The 16,965-nt window shown below is 40.6% G+C and overlaps 1 protein-coding gene across 1 annotated transcript in view; it reads right to left on the bottom strand.

The window, feature by feature from the left end:
• Window positions 1-16,965, bottom strand: part of COL4A5 (collagen type IV alpha 5 chain) — an 89,537-nt gene that overhangs the window by 27,289 nt on the left and 45,283 nt on the right. Inside the window, exons 9-30 of the mRNA XM_086470416.1 lie at window positions 16,584-16,664; window positions 15,492-15,554; window positions 14,893-14,928; window positions 14,753-14,794; window positions 14,552-14,644; window positions 12,330-12,383; window positions 12,167-12,223; window positions 9,777-9,821; window positions 9,626-9,679; window positions 9,407-9,448; window positions 8,795-8,927; window positions 7,823-7,996; window positions 6,544-6,627; window positions 5,218-5,310; window positions 4,569-4,639; window positions 4,157-4,348; window positions 3,536-3,704; window positions 2,792-2,884; window positions 2,597-2,701; window positions 1,898-1,995; window positions 1,489-1,639; window positions 701-814 (exon numbers count right to left, since the gene is read on the bottom strand). Of these exons, the coding sequence (XP_086326542.1) occupies window positions 701-814; window positions 1,489-1,639; window positions 1,898-1,995; window positions 2,597-2,701; window positions 2,792-2,884; window positions 3,536-3,704; window positions 4,157-4,348; window positions 4,569-4,639; window positions 5,218-5,310; window positions 6,544-6,627; window positions 7,823-7,996; window positions 8,795-8,927; window positions 9,407-9,448; window positions 9,626-9,679; window positions 9,777-9,821; window positions 12,167-12,223; window positions 12,330-12,383; window positions 14,552-14,644; window positions 14,753-14,794; window positions 14,893-14,928; window positions 15,492-15,554; window positions 16,584-16,664 (2,044 nt within the window). The remainder of the gene's footprint in view (window positions 1-700; window positions 815-1,488; window positions 1,640-1,897; window positions 1,996-2,596; window positions 2,702-2,791; window positions 2,885-3,535; window positions 3,705-4,156; window positions 4,349-4,568; window positions 4,640-5,217; window positions 5,311-6,543; window positions 6,628-7,822; window positions 7,997-8,794; window positions 8,928-9,406; window positions 9,449-9,625; window positions 9,680-9,776; window positions 9,822-12,166; window positions 12,224-12,329; window positions 12,384-14,551; window positions 14,645-14,752; window positions 14,795-14,892; window positions 14,929-15,491; window positions 15,555-16,583; window positions 16,665-16,965) is intronic.

Raw genomic sequence — 16,965 nt, 5'->3', positions numbered from 1 at the left:
GTGCCTAGCCACATCAGGGAGAACCTGAATTACCCCCTTGATTTTGCACTCACCATGCAAGTAGAGGGAGGACAAATAGCATTCTATAGGGGATTGAGTTTATCTGCTTTTTTTCCAAACCAGAATTTAATTTTCTAGATAATAATGTAAAAAAAGTTATTTTAAAATTCCTCTCACTCAGTGAATTTGGAATACAATTTGGTAAGCTAGAAAACTGCTTTGGAACTTAACAACCATCCTGTTATTTGAAAGCAATGTGATGACAGCACAGTTCAGGCAGCTAAAGCCAGCTTTCCTCCTCTTCTGTATCCCCAAAACCTCTGCACTAACAGTGTGCTCCCTTCTGTCTTGTCCTGAAGAGTATTGTCATAAAGCCTTTCACAGAGATTTTGTCACTATCTAGCACAACACTGTCTAGAATTTCTCCTGAGGTTCCAAGTCTTCTCCAGAGTGGGCTTTTACACCTTTGACACCTCTTTAAGTTGTGCAAATGGCAGGGCTGAATCTAATTCCACCTCTGACTTCAGTAAGAAACGTGATGTACCAAGTTTTCCCCACCTGACTGCCAAAACAGCCAAGCTAATAGACGCAAAGTCTTTATCTTTCCTTGCCTGCCTGTTCAGTGGGACCTTCAGTGTCCTGTGTACCTGCTCGGTGTATGCCAGAAATAACCTAAGGGTACAATTCATGCGAGTTTTACCTGGAGGGCCAACAGGACCTGGAGGTCCTGGAGATCCAGGTGGACCCTGACCACCAATGCCAGGGATGCCTGGTGGGCCTGGGAGTCCTGGTGGTCCACTTGGTCCAGGGTCACCTAGAAGAACACTCTTGTTTAGTTAAATAGCGAACTCAGTTCTGAGATACTTGCTCTCAGAAGCAGAGAGCCTGCACATTGTACTTGAAATCTCATCCTTGCATGCAAACAAATACGGATCTGACACAGCAAAAAAAAACCCAAACAAAAAAACCCCACACTTCAGAGGCTGTTTCTGAAAGCCAGAGATTTGTCCTCACTCTGCGTGGAATGCATGCAGTTTACATTTCTAGGCTACACAAAGACATGTTGTTGCATTCTAATCCACATCAAACTCAACAGATGCTCTCCAGCAAACCAGGCATGCTCTGTAGTTCAATACAAACAAGGATTAACAGCAGGAATTCATGAATCGCTAACCCTCTGCATGTTGAAGCACAGCGCATCTAAATGACAATTATTCTATTGAAAAAGTTTTACCCCCACGTTAACATTATTTTTCTTTAGAATACAGACTTTCAGATACTGACCCACAGATTGGCATTTACTCCCTTGCTTGCTTATCTTTTGAGAATGCAAACTTCCACCTACACAGGTGTGTCTGAGTTGGAAAAATGGATCCTGAAGTAGTTGCTCTAGTCAGCACTGCTTGTAGTTAACTGCCATATGACAGCCAGCATGTCTACATGTTTGAAAATTCAATAGGGAACAGAAAAGCAAAGAGTTCTCCGTACCTTTGGGCCCTGGAGTTCCATCAAAACCTGCCCGTCCTGGGAGACCAGGGTTTCCTGGATAACCAGGATCACCTTTAGGTCCTTGAACTCCTTTTGTGCCTGGTGGTCCTGGCGGTCCAGGTGGTCCTGGAACTCCAAATCCACGATCCCCCTGTAACAATTTTCTTTTTTTTAAAAGGGGGGTTTCTAAGTTTAGCCTCTCTTAAAAATGTTAAAGCAGCAAAGAAAAAATGCCCACCATCTTAGAGTTCAATTTCTTTTTTCCTACTCTCACTCAAACCTTAAGTAGAGAATGTGACTTCCCTTCAAAAGCTGACAACAAGAGGTGAAATCCTCCCCACCAACATCCCACTGATGCAGAAGAAGCTCTAAGAAAATGAAGTTTTATATTAAACAAGCAAACACAGACCTTCTGTCCTGGGAAACCAGGTGGTCCAGGAGGGCCATCTAGACCAGGGCGACCTGGAGTTCCTGGAGCTCCAGGGGGGCCTGGAGTCCCTGGGAAACCTACACATGACATGGAGGTTAGGGCAGCAGAGAAGAGGACACCAGAGAGCATTAGAACAACTCTTCCAGAAATGCTTAGGGCCCATGAAAATAAATCTCTGAAAAGGTTCTATGCTAGCTCAAGCATACTTGAGGGGTACCGTTTGGCTGAGTTAACTATCAAGTATACAGCCTTTGCCACAGAAGATCTCTGGGACTCCTCCCAGAAGAGGGCACTCCCCATGCTGTGGGCTCTAAGAAAAGTTACAAACAGTTCATGTTGGAAATATTAACATCTTGAGGCAGCATTTGGAGATCATTTATTGATTCAAGCTCAGACATTTATCATTTCCCAAAGGTTTACCCATTTACTTTTGTGTCCTTGGTTTATCAGAAAAATGTACCGTGAAGGAGCAATACAGTGAACAGAGGAATAAGAGCTCAGCAACTCTTTTTTTCCTGATAGTTCTGAAGCTATTATATAAAGATGGATAAATTAAAGACAAACATTTTCCAAAGGACTCCAGAGACAGAAATCAACTCACTAGGAAAAAGTGAAGAGACGCAACACTATGTCCCCTCTTCCAGCCAGTACAATACAGTAACATTGCTGGAAACATACCTTTTGGGCCTGGTGGACCAGGAAGTCCAATGCCAGGAATACCTGGCTCTCCCTTGGCACCTGGGATGCCTGATAAGCCACGCTGACCTGGCTGACCAGGATCCCCTGTAAGGAGAACAAAATCAACGTAGTTATCAAGAATCAATCAGAATAAAAAGCTCATAGAATTCCCTAGATATCTAGTAGCTGCTTTACCTGGAAGACCTGGGTCACCATTTCTTCCTGGAGGACCAGGGGGGCCAGGAACTCCTGGTTCTGTAATAGTCTGGCCAGGGTCACCTTTTGGACCTAAAACCAAACCAAAAGAAATATGTATCACTGAGTAGGAATTTCTTTTCTGTTTTTCTTTGAGCAGAAAAAGACACTAGCCACCTCTCAAGCTTATGAAGAACTTGAACACCAGCAACACTTTACCCAAAGGCTATCTGCCTCTGAGCCCCATACAGCGCTTGTGGGCTTAGAAGCATTGTTTAACGTTAAGGCAGTTTTCTTGAAAAAAAAAATTTTGTTCTAGCTTCCTCCTAGGTACCATCATGTGAACAGTATTCTCCGTAGCTGACACCAGCACAACTTGATCAGGATCTGTGTAGCTGACACGAAAGTAACAAAAGCCAACTTGTTCAAAGCAAAACCTTGTATTCAAGAACTGTTGTAGTTGCAGTATCATTAAGCATAAGCCAGATGGTAGCTACAACGCATTTCCACTATAGTCAGTCGACAAGGAGAAGCTTCACTAGAGGCCAGAGCAGAAAGGTCAGTCATATGCCTACAGTAACGTGGCACAAATTCTGCTCACTTTGTGATTCTGCGATGACCTTCAGTAAAGGAGCTTATAAATACCAGGACCTACAACGCCTTTGGGAAAAAGCTTAAAGCAGCATTATGTTCTGAGAACCATCCAGAGCAAAAAGGACAAAACTTGATTTTACAGCAACTCACCAGGAACTCCAGGAGGCCCTGGACGGCCTGATACACCTTGGATGCCCTTTTCACCAGGTGAACCTTGTGGACCAAAACCAGGAGGTCCAGGAAGTCCCTTGTCTCCAGGAAGACCTGGTATTCCTGGATCACCTGGAATACCCATTTCTCCTTTGAATGCAACACTGCCCTGAAAAAAGGAAGAGCCGGATGGGAAAGTGGAACATGTATTTACTAGCAAAGGAGTAAAGTGTTTCATTGCTCCTATTTTGAAACTCTTTGGCAGTTTCCATCCTTCTGGCTCACAAGGCCATTAGCTGCCTGCATCTTACTAACATGGTAGAGATAAAGTCTAAACCTGGCTACCTAATTCTTCACACTATGTAGTGAAACGTAGACAACAGCAGAAGGGATCACCTGACACTACCCAAGAGAACTCTCAGCTTATTTTTAGAGGCACTGACAGATTCAAAGAGTACCTCTGTATGTCATCACTAGATTGGCATCTGCTGAAGAGAATTGCTGCATTAGTCACAGTGTGAAAATATACATTTGCCAGTCCTCTTATCTGCACTATGCCAAATGCATACAGGACTTCCCAAAACATCTGTCCAACCAAATACAGCATAGACCAAAACTCACAGGTTCCCCCTTAGGGCCAGGTAAACCTGGCAGTCCATCTCGTCCAGGAGTGCCATCTATGCCAGGAAGACCTGGAGGTCCTGGGAAGCCGGGGTCTCCTTTGTCACCTTTCATTCTTGGAGAAGTCAGGACATCCCCTGGGTCTCCTTTAGGACCAGGTCTCCCAGGAGCACCTGGGGATCCTGGGAATCCCTGAAAGGGAAAAAGAGAAGAGGAAAAAAAAAAGTTTAATTTTTTCTTTCTTGCCCTCTCTGAGTTTGGCACATTCAAGCTAGTTATGGGCCAAGAAAAAAAAAGCAAACCAAAAAACCTAAGTATTAGACAAGAATCCATACCTACTGTGCACAGATCTACTAAACATGCAAGCAAATGAGACACTATTTTCCCACCAAAACATAACACCACCACTTACTGGTGGCCCTACAAGGCCAGTTAATCCAGGAAGCCCCTTTTCACCTTTTGGTCCAGGAAAACCAGGAGAACCTGAGTAGTGCAGAAAAACATAAAACAGAAAACTATAGAAGCTGTAACTATCAAGCATGCTGTTTGCATAGGATAATAGCTAAGTTGTTTTAAAACCAGACAAGGTTTAGTCTGTTTTTTTTTTTTGACATAGTGATTTTATTTGAGCAGAACAAAATTTGCAACTCCAAAGTTAAATCAGTAGTGTCAAAAAAATGTCACACTTTTAAAAAGCTCCAGCTCCTCTATCATTTCAGGAATATCAAGTAGCAGACATTAATTGCTCTCTTTTAGTTAAATCTTTAGCAGACCATAAACCTTCAATATGCAGAATGCTTGCAAGTCTGTCTTTGATCAGAGAATTGTTTTTAAAGACTAGATCTAAAAAAAAGAGTGATTGTTTTACATGTATCCAGCCTGTTTCTTCCTAACACTCCCCAACTGTGCAAAATACGACATGCAGCAACTATAATACAGGAGTTGGCAACTGTGCATCTGAATTTGTACACAATATATAGATATATCATTAGCATTATACACAGATACAAAAGTGACTTTATGGACTGTATTAGGCAAAACAGTGAAGACTACAGCCTTACCTGGACTACCTGGAGGTCCTGGTGGTCCTCTCTCCCCAGGAGGCCCAGTTATTCCAGTTCCTATGCAATTGAAGCATGTGTCTCCTTGATCACCTAAAAAATTTGCATGGAAAAAGCACACTTGAGCATCAGATCTTAGAAAACACTAAAAGAATTCAGCACAACAGCAATTATTTTCTTGCTACTGATCTATAATACCTAGTCCAAAATGACTATTTTATGTAATTATATGATTGCTTAAATACTAGAAGGCTTCACCCATGAAAGCCAAACAGAAGCTTTTTTGTTGCTAGGAGTCAGACAAGCAGTATCAGATATACTTAGAATTTATTTAGGACAGTGCAAAATTAATTAAAACAAACAAACAAAAATGCTTTCAAGAATAAAAAATAAAACTGTGGACTTTTTTTCCTCACCAAAAGAGTCCTCTTCTAAAGTAGGTAGACTTTTGACACTTCAGAACTACAACTCTAAACCACATATATCAAAATCCCAAACTTCAATGAAACAATCCCAGTATTTATTTTGCACTCTTGGAGTTTAATTAATTTGACAATAGGCTAAACTTATTTAATTGAAAAAAAAGAAAGAATGATTTCAAAAAGCTTAGCTTTTCTTTACATACAGTTTTTTCTGACATTTGTCAATGTAGTATTTAAGCACATAATTTAGGTTAATTAATTACTCAATCCTTAGAAGCTCAATGAGAAAAAAAGACTTCTGTTTGAAAGGAGTACAAAATTAAGTGAGATGCCCAAAGTCATTTAGGATGTCCATGGTTGAGCTAGGAAAAGATTCTCACTTACCCATATCAGCATCCTCATTGCAAGGTTGTCTTTTTGGAAACAAGGATACACATTAAAGATGTCTTTCTTTTGCTTACCAAACAAACAAACTCATTGTAGATTGACCAACTCAAATTAGGAATCTTGCATTTATAATTTCAGTGTTGCTTTCCATAAAAAAATGTCAAATTTATTAATGAAATAAGTATAATTTTTCACATAGAGTTGGCAACTGTTGTTACAAAACACTTAGTTTCTCTCTACCTGGGAGGTACTCATAAACCTGAAGTTGCATTTTACTTTAATCATAATCAATGCATTGGTTGTACTCTCGGTCACTTTGACATTCCTGCTCTTTAACACTCGATGAGGGACTATCCTACACCCAAACAGAACAGCTTTCTTACTCGGAAACAGAAAATATCTGCACTCAGCCCTACTGGGAAGAGACACTGTTTATCCTTATTTAATGCAGGCTTTACACTGTTTAACAAACTTTAATATAAAGAAAAAAACCCACAAGACATCCATGACACTGCACCTTTTTGTCCTCGCTCCCCAGCAAAGCCTTGCTGTCCTGGAATTCCTGGAGGACCCTGCGGCCCCTGCTCACATAACCCTTCACCTAAGGAGAATCGGGAGAGGTTTAATGATCGATTTGTTAGACTGACAGCAGCACTAAATACATGTATTTGGTACAAAAAAATGTGCTTCCTACTATTTGAGTGGATATTCTAATTTACCCACACAATCACAGAACAAGCATTTTGGCAATTCAGACAGAGGACTGCTAATGAAAACCCACCAATGTATTCCACACTCAAAAGGAAACAGTGATATTACACAACAATCAGTTCTCCTTCACAACCTCAACTATCTCCCACTGCTTCCCACAGCCTACACATGTCCATCTCTACACTGCATTCTGCTATTCAGTCTCATATGATAAAAATATGCGTATGAAATACCATTGGAGCGAGGGGACTTAAGATGCCAATGCCATCTAGACACTGGATTCCTCCCTGAACCATGTTAGCCCCTCTCCACTACAGCTTTCCAGTTCTCATATTCCATCTCCCATATACCAAAAAGGAGCTAAGAGGCTTCATCCGAAGTGTCCACTCCCAAGCTAGTTTTGTGTGGTCTACATGCTAGGATATTTATGAAGCAGAACTGCAATTCTGTGAAAAACTACTCATTTGACTCTCCTACTATCACAACTCTTAGTAGGAAAAAGTCCCTCCTAGCATTTATTAGATTGTATCACAAAAGCTAAATATAATCAAGACAGTGTCAAAGTAGTTACCTCCTGCTTTATGCACCAATTTTAATGTAACTTTTATTAGTTGGATTAAATAGGATGTTACATAAATTGGAAAAATACTTAATTTTGTACGCTTGGGCCAAATCTGCTTGGCCCTGGAGGACTGTCATTATTGTGTGAGTTAGCACAAATGTCCCTCAAGTCTGACAAGATTTATTCTCCTTCACTCTAGCTGAATCTCACAGACAAGTCACAGCAGCGCTTACTTGAGGTAGAAAGAGGCATGATAAAGCCAGGCCGCAACTCACACCATTGAATTCCCAAGTTCTGCAATTGTCCTTAAGGCCAGAGTTCTCCTGCAAATGCCCTGATTTGCAATGGGAGTGACTTGGAAAATGGAGAATGCATACGAATAACTTGGAATCTCATGGACTTCAGCTGCTGATAAAACTACATCTTTGGAGGTAGAATTAAAAAAAGAAACAAACAAACAAACAAAACCTGAACAAATGTCAAAGCTGTTCAGTCTCTTGCTGACTATGTGGCCATCACTTACCAGGAGGAACAGATGGTGCAGGTGGCCCCGGGGGACCTGGTGGTCCTGGAGGTCCTCGTGGTCCATCATGTCCTGGTTGCCCAGGGATAGAAACACCAGGTAAACCTGGATCTCCCTTCTGTCCTCTCTCACCAGGTAAGCCAGGTGGGCCAGGAGGTCCAACAGTAGTGATCCCTAAGATGAGAAGAACTTAGTTCCTTGATAGCTCAAAGGTTTAAATCACTTTATTGCAAGGATGACAATGACATACGATGAATAATGTGTTACTGATAAGACTGTGTTTTTCCATGTAAGTACTCCATAACATTTCTTGTACGGAAACAAACTACACGTTTACATGCATTGTTTTAGATATGCACATTTTGCATTTTCAGAGATTTTTGTTTGTAAAATTGACCTGAGACTCAACAATTAAGTTTACAAAGAAAAACCAAACCAAAACAGGACTAATGAAAGGAAGTACTGATGGAAAAAAGAATATTTACAAGCTGTAACAGTAGAATCATAATGTTCTTCTGCATGTATAAGGCAAATACAGGTGTCACTGCTCACTCCCACTGTAGTCTCAGATCATCTCCTTTAGTACTGGCCAATGTACAGCAGAGACTAGGTTTGATGGCCAGGAACCAGACTTCTGGTACACAATACTTTCTTCTGTGTAATGCAATGGATAACGTATGTCATAGTTAAGTGATATGAGATAAATTACACCCAAGACCATCAAGGTAGTATCTGTTTGACAGTCTTGATGATTGGCATCCTCTATTTGCCACAGCAGGAGCAATGAATGCTCCGAAATCCTCATATTACCCCCATAAGCTAAGGACCACCCTTAAAGCTCAAAGGTAGCTCTAAATAGTTCTGCCTTCACTTTCTGCTCAGTCCACCTGTCAAAAGGAATGTGAAAAGACTGTGGAGCTAAATATCCATTCAGACCTGTGGTCATACAACTTATAATGCTTGCACTCCTACCTGGAGAACCTGGCAAGCCAGGCGGGCCCGGCCTTCCTGAGAATCCACGCTCCCCTTTGGCTCCTGGAAGTCCTGGCAATCCTTTGCTACCTTTTGGTCCCACTGTTGCATCAATGCCCGGTCTTGAAATGACCTGTAAAAGTTTCATGTTCATGTGAAACAACTTGCCAAGAAAAGTGTCACTGGAACAGGAAAGAGATGCGAGGGAGGAAAAGCTCAACATACTTCAAACCTTATACCAATGACAGGATGCTTTTCCCACTCTACTGAATTACCAGGTAAAATTCCAGTAAAGAGTACTCCCCAACAGGAAGCACTTCTACTGCCAAGCCAACATGGTTAGAACAGGCTTCAGTGAAGCTGACTCAATTTCTGCTGGTCTCAGGTTATAGTCTAGCCTTATGTTTCCCTATATTCTAGAGTCTAGCATATCCTAGAGCACAGAGTCTATCTTTAAAGACAGAAACAATCATTTCTGTTAGTGAATATGCAAAAACTTTACTGGTTCTGTTATTGTTATACCCAGAGATGGGACCTAAAGTCACCCAAGAACTATGATGAAACAACACCATCAACCAAATGCAGAAAGAAAAGAAAAGATCAGCAACTTACGATTCCAGGAGGACCAGGGGGACCAATGTCACCTTTTTCACCCTACCAATGAAATCCAAGAGCACTTTTTATACTGCACATTAGTACACAAGAAAGTTATTGCACATATTCCTCAACACTGTCACAGCATGGGCAACGCAATTACTACTCAGCCAGAACTAACTCAGTGATGGCAGTTTTTCAAGCTATTATAGCAATAACTCAAAAAACCTGGCATACCTTTTCACCCTCTCTTCCTGGAGCACCATCTATTCCAGGCCCGCCAGGTAAACCCTTCAAGAAAAGAGAAAAATAATCACACTCAGATCTTCTTCATATCAGAAGAAATGCTTATAAGAAGTCTTATATTAGAAATGTACAAGTTACTCACATCCCTACCAGGATGACCAGGTTCTCCATCTTTGCCAGGCTTTCCCTTCAAAGACATAAACACGCATTGAAATAAAATGCTTCAGTGGTGAAGAATTCTTACGGAAATTATGTTAATTATTTCCCATTTTTCAATAAACCAAACTTTCTCTAGAATGCAGTCCTTGTGACAAATACGTCAAAGACATCAACCAAGTATAATTGCTGGAGTTATCTCAACTGAGGGTTTCATTTTGAAAACCAGAGCACAAAACTATGGCAAGTCTCAAAGAAATGTGTGAATACAGCACAAAATGGTCTCCCAGTTAACTGGTGCTGATTCATTGCGTTAATAACTCCCTTTAATTTGACATTAGAGAAATCCTTTATCTGAAAAACAGATCTTAACTCCCTAAACACCACTGTATTTAATTAGGAAATTAGTATCATGTGACCAGTGAAATTAAATACATGTGTTTGAATCTTAACTCCTTTAAACTAAATGCAATTTTCTGAAGAAAAAGTATCAACAAAAATACAAAGTGCAATTCTGCTCGAAGAAGTGACTTCTAAAAACCATATATTCTTGCTGAACAGATTTGTCATTGCTGCAATAAAAATAGTGCAAGCTCTACTCTATTCCAGACCATTCATTGGGCAAGACAAGTAGAGCTCTACTGTTAGCATTGCAGCAGTATGTATGGGGGACACCTGCTGGGACATAACTAGAAGAGGTGATTAAGTTTCACCACATTGCCAAGTTCAACTCTCACAGAATCACAGAATGTTCAGGGTTGGAAGGGATCTCAAAAGATCATCTAGTCCAACCCCCTGCCAGAGCACGACCACCTAGAGTGGATCACCCAGGAACTCATCCAGGCAGGTTTTGAATGTCTCCAGAGAAGGGGATTCCACAACCTCTCTGGGCAGCTCAGTTGATAAGACCTGACAGACATAATGTATTAGAGTATAATGTGATTTGTGAATTCTTTATTATTAGTGATGAGCTCTGATTCTCAAAAATAAGGTTTTAAGATTTCCTGTGAATTTGCTGAACTACCTGTTTGACTATATATACTGACATTTTATGAGTATATCCGAAACGAGTTTGAGACACTTGGAATCGTATGGAGCCCTAAAAGGCAGTTTCAGAGTAATTTAATAGCAAAACTGCACTTTAAGTATGCAACATGCCCAAATTCAGAGTAATAAAACTAAACAAAAATGTCGATAAACAAGCCTTTGGCAAAAGTCAAAGGTAGGTATCTGCCATACCCCCTCAGGACTTTTGTCCTTTCAGATCTTTGAAATTTTATGTGGTTCTCATTTACTTTTGCAGAGAGAAGCAACTTGGAAAATATAATTCAAGAATCACTCAAAATATAATAAGAATTTTGGCTTTGTAAATCTGCCTCATTTGTTATGTTCCTTAAAGGCAGGAAACCAAATCCCTCCTATAATCTCAGCAACTAAGAAGTATTTTATTTAGAATAGGAAACATTTGTTTCCATTGTACTTATTTGCTATGGAAATGGGAAAAAACTATTACCAATGTGTTTCTAAACAGTGTTTATATATTGTACAATTAACCTGAGCAAGACTTGTGTCTCGGTTTTCAAAGGAGCCCATTAAGTTGATGAAACCATGGGTTCAGTAGCTGTGAAAGTGAAAATACAGAATGCCTTGAACTCATAGCAGCTTCTCCTTCCTTTGTGGTCCAGCCCATGTTATTTTCATCCTATTTCTTAGTACTTCTATGACCTTCCTCAGCTGTGATATCCAAGTAAATTTAAATTCCAGGATGGATTTGAGTCTAGACTGGAACAAAGCGACTCATGCTATACCTAGGTGCAGCTATCCTGACTTGTCTCCTCTCCAGATAGCACATAAACTGAAGTGGGAAGTAACAAAATGGACTTTCGGTCTTAAGGCAGTGTTCAGAGACTTGGTTTTGTGACTCACCTCACAAGTAAACCTACTGAGACTGAGTTTACATAGACCAGCTTAAATATATACCAATCTCATGCTGTTTGGCAACCCAGAACATAGCAAACTGAATGAAGACCCTCTCTAAAAGGAAACAGAAAACTGCTGCTTCAGTCAAGCAATCCAACAACTTCGAAGAAGGTTTCCATATGTGACCAGACAATATCATTTAAATTATTTTTCTCCTGCCCCCGAAACTAAGATCTACATGTAGATAATTCTATCAGAAAGCACTGAGATCCATAGCTAGAAGCACATACACGAACCAGATATGTTATCTACTAGTTTGCCAGATTATGGGGGGAAAAAAAAAAAAAAAAGTCTCTTACCCAGAGGCTGATGGCCCCACCTGAATTCAACATTTGCTTAATTCTCAAAGATAACACTGATTGGAAAGATAAATGTTTGGTTAAATAGACTACTTACTCTTTTGCCTGGTTCTCCTTGCTCACCTTTTTCACCTTTTACGCCACCGGGAAGACCCTGGACACACAAACGTCATCTTAAACTGAGCCCACAAGCCAGAGTAGAATGAATTTACAGTTCTGATGCAGATGCAACAAAAAAGAACTAAAAGATGACTACTCACAGGAGGGCCTTGTGGCCCAGGAAGTCCTGGTGGGCCTGGATCACCTGGAATACCCTGTCAAGCATGGGCAAAGAAAAAGAGGATTAAAGCCTTCATCACTCCCTAGTAGCTCAGTTGATTTAAACAAAAAAATTTTAAAAAAATAATTATTTTTTTGCTGTCATTTAGATTTCCAAGTACTATGAACAGTAAAGGATCATATTTATTCTTTGTGTGGAACTTGGAGTGCATCTATAAATTTTACTAACTGCTCATCCTGTTTATTTAGATGATTCACTCCGTATGACACAGCTGCCTCCTGCGTGCACTGCAGCAGCTGGTTTGGTGGCCTGCAGCTGCTATACAATAATAAAAAGAAGGAAGGAAAAAAGTACAGAAAGGATGAACAAATGCCAGATCCTGCTGAAATTACAGGAAAAACAGTTATTAGATTACTGGTAATCGCTGAAGTTGAGGCCATCAGGATCAATAGCATATCAGAAAAGTGCCACAGGGGCACTGTGTCAAAAAGTTAAGAGTTTCTGTTTTGTCTTGTTACACAAGTTCTCACATCTCTTCACTATTAAACTAAAGAAAAGTTACAGGCTATCGAATCCACAAAAGGTTTCTGTGCAGTTTCTGTTATTGTCTTGGAGGCCTCCCTGACTCTTACAAGCCCATCTATACACTTGATTTTTCAGTCAGAACTTTGTGCATATTTCACAAAAAACCCAAGTGTAATGTTGAAATTTTTTACTGATTGTGTACTACCAAGCATAAACTTTGCTGAAATAAAACCAATTTTTTAAACTTTGAAATCATTGTTAATGTTGGTCAAAGGCAATGCACTCAGACTGCGTTTGTAAGTCTTGGTGCTTTAAAAGGAATGTGGTTAGAATGCTCTTGTTTTGTACATTTATATAACTTAATGCCAGTATAATTAGTCCTTCAGAGATCTCTGATGACAGTGGCAAATTACTCTGACCCTGATCAAGTCAGATGAATTTTTGCTTCAACTACAGTGTGTTTAAAATGTCACCTTGTGTTTTCTTAGAACTATAAAGACACACAATGCTGCTCTTTACCTTCAGTCCTACTATCCAGTAAAACAGTGACAAAACCCGAGACTGAGACCTTCCTAGGATGGCCGTGCTTTGCAAATGTACATCAGTGGACAGCTCTAGGTAATGCCTTAGTGGTGCCTAATGCTTGAAGGGAAGGGTAACAAATGCTTCCGATCAAGATGAAGGGCAGAATTGTCCTACACCCTGCCAAAATAAAATACTGCTGCGTACCAAAGCTTTTCTTCTCCGATACATTTCCAAGATGAAAAGGTGGAAAGGAAGAAACCGATCTCAATACAGTTGGAGGAAACTAATAGTTTAAAGCTCAGGTACCATAGTGACGTTTGCAAAATAACCAGAGCATAAAAATGCTCACTCACCCACCACTCTTGCCTCAAAATATCTACCTCAACTCTTCTGTTACTCAGGGTGGTATCTGAGAATACCACAGAAACTTCAAAGAAACATGAAATCCAGGCACCCATGACCCTGCTGGTGTTGCTCAGGCTGTCTGTGACTGGCACCCAGAATCAAATGGTACTGTGAAATGTTCCCCAGTGAATAAGAAAGGGAAAAATATAACAACTTTAAAAATGGCAATGAGTTTTTGGCATTTATGGGTGCAGAAGGATCCATACAAATCAAACCAACAGTTTGAGCTTACTGTCATAACACGGCTTGATATTTATTTTTGAGTGAACAGAAACAGGGAAAGCACTTTATTCAGACCACAAGGAAGAAAGATCTTGAGGCATCAGTAATGACCAAAGAAAAAGGAGAAAAAAAAGAAAAAAAATTGAATTAAACTTTTTGAAAGACTTCTTCACAATGGATGACATAGTTGGTTAATTAATGGGAATCTGAATCCCCAGACAGCTTTGAAAATCGCAGTCTGGGTGTTCCAAAGAATGAGAATATTTTAACTGCTTTTACTGTTACTATGAACTTCCCTTAAGAAAGTTTCTGAAGAATAGCTATTTTACTAAGGGAAGTAACTGAGCTAATGTGACTGGCATGCCTTCTATTAAAGGAAAAGTACTCAGACCTGAAATATCCAGTACTTTGAGAAAAATAATAGAACCTCTGTAGTAAGCAGGATGTGAGTATATATGAGCCAAATCAATAGAGGCTGCAGCTTGATCACATGCTCATTGCAGATGGATATAGTTTCCCACTCACCTGATCTCCTTTCTGAAACTCAATGTCGTTTGGTCTCTTCTGTTCTCCAATTTGTCCTGGTGGCCCTGGAGGTCCCTGAAGACCTTGTTCACCCTAACATGCAAGAAGACGGCAGTTTGTTACAAGCAACAGAAGACAAAATGGTATGCGTAAGTATTTTGAAAGTAATAAGCAAAAATATCATCATGATCACCTACTCACTTTTTCACCTTTGGGTCCTTGGAAATTCAAACCCATATTACCCTGCAAAAAGTATAACTCATCAGCCCTTAGAAGTCACAAATGAACAGAAAGAAAAACAAAACAGTCCACCACCACCATAAACAACGGAAAGAAAATACCTTAGGTCCTGGCAGCCCTGGTGGACCAGGAGGTCCCTATTAAAAAAATGAAACAAACAAACCCCAAAGTTACTTCCAAGCATTTTACATGCCCCTTTGCGGCAAGGAAACTAAAACCAAAACAAAACAGTGTTGCTACTTTGACTCCTGTGTATTATACCCATGTTGACAAGGCACCTTGCCTTCCTCTGAAAGCTCTCCCTCATGCCATTCAACTTCACAAGTATGTAAGAAAGTAGTTCTTCTTTTAAGTGAGAGAGTCAAATAAAATGAAACAGCCAGGTATTCAACATTAACGAAAGAATCATCCTGGTCTAAATAAACTAAATCTCTTCCCTCAGGTTTCACACAAATAAGGAGCCCGCACAAAGATTTAGCCTGATTTAAAGCAAAAAGAGGTCTGGGAATGGGCTGTTTCAAATGCATCACATTTAAATATGCACAGCAGCAGCTCCAGGGTGAACTGAATGATGGTTGCTGCTGTCTTCATACCAAGACTTGACTACTACTGCACTTTACTGATCTGCCTCTGAGAACACGAAACAAAGAAGAAACTGCCCCATTTACCACCTTATGAGTAATGGGTTGAAGAAACTTACTGTCAAACCTGGGGGCCCTGGAGGGCCAACTGGACCTGGTATTCCCATGGAGCCCGGTGGGCCCTGTTGAGAAAGTGGTAGAGGCTATGAGAGGCACCTTTTTATGAAAAAAAAACAGCAAGACCTTCAAGGTCCAAAAACCCCAACAGCTGGCACCCCATACACGTCAAATCAAAGTAGCTGACCACTAACCTACCAATCTGTCCTTGTGGAAAGGCCTAAATGACTGTACATTGTGTTAGGAGCATTCTGCTCTCAACATCAATACATCTCTCTGGCTTGGATAAGGGAATGCTTTTTTGTTTGTTTTGAACTACTTTTGCACTTTCTTTCTCTTCATGCACTGAGAGAGAACAACAAAACACTTTGTATTTGTGATTCCTCCCAGCCAGAAACAGACAATAGGGAAGCACAGATCAGAGGAACAGAAATGCTAACAGGCTCAGTCTGGTCAGAATAGCCTGGAGCTTGCCTCTCTGTACCAGGAAATAGGAGTCTCTGGCTTCTGTCCAGTCCAGGCTGATAGACTCATTTTCTGCTCCCCTTGTTCTTCCACTAAAGCAATGAATGGCTCAGTGGGGAAGCACAGGGCCTGGAGTCACTAGCTGTTTTCACAGAGGACTGCTGGGAGAACAGAAACACTGTTCAGGAGGTGCAACATGAGGAGAACAGCTGAGACATTATCCTCTCTTCCCACCATCCAAAACAGCAGCTACAGCCCACAAAGGTAATGTTACTTGCTTTACCTCAGGGTGAAGAAGGGATGGGAACTCCAGAACTGATACAGATAATGTCTAGGAAGGGGGAACAGGCAGGGGAAACAGAGAATCAAGTCAGTATTGCTGTCTGTTGGACACCCCTTTCCTGACCAGGGGGCCTTTCTGGCCTCTGTGGGTCACACTTTCAAGGGCAATATGGAAGAATGCACTTCCCCCTTGAGCCATAAACTAGAGGTACATTAAACACGAGCCCTGCTTCTCCTCATAAACATATGGATCCTCTAGCACCAAATGTTTCAATTTTGCTGTAATGCAAATGCTTTTCATGTTATCATTTTGGCATAACAGCCTAATAGCACTTTACATAACTTACAGGTATCCCTGGAAGACCTGGAAATCCCGGGTCGCCCTTCTGTCCCGGCAGCAAGGATGTAATTATTTCACCTGCTTCCCCCTAGAAGAAAAAGAGCTGGCTTTAATTAATAGCACATTTTACAATTCTTTATCACCACTCTGACTCCAAAGGACACATAGTGGCTCTTAAGACTCTGACAGACTTAAGTGTTATGCTACAACCTAGCAGTACTTTTTAACAGAAGTACTAGATTCTCCAAGAATAGCTCAGTTTAGGAGAGATCCTTGCATATTTGGAGGATTCATTAAATGGCTATATATGTATAAATATATCAGAGTTAATTTAAATTCCAAAAGATTAGGGAATTGGAAGACAAATGCATCACAAAAGAAAGAGACAT

The sequence above is a fragment of the Leptosomus discolor genome, chromosome 9, assembly GCF_034619465.1.
Source record: "Leptosomus discolor isolate bLepDis1 chromosome 9, bLepDis1.hap2, whole genome shotgun sequence".
NCBI classification, from domain to species: domain Eukaryota; kingdom Metazoa; phylum Chordata; class Aves; order Leptosomiformes; family Leptosomidae; genus Leptosomus; species Leptosomus discolor.
Note: the sequence above shows the minus strand (reverse complement) of the source record. Positions and strands in the feature narration are given on the sequence as shown.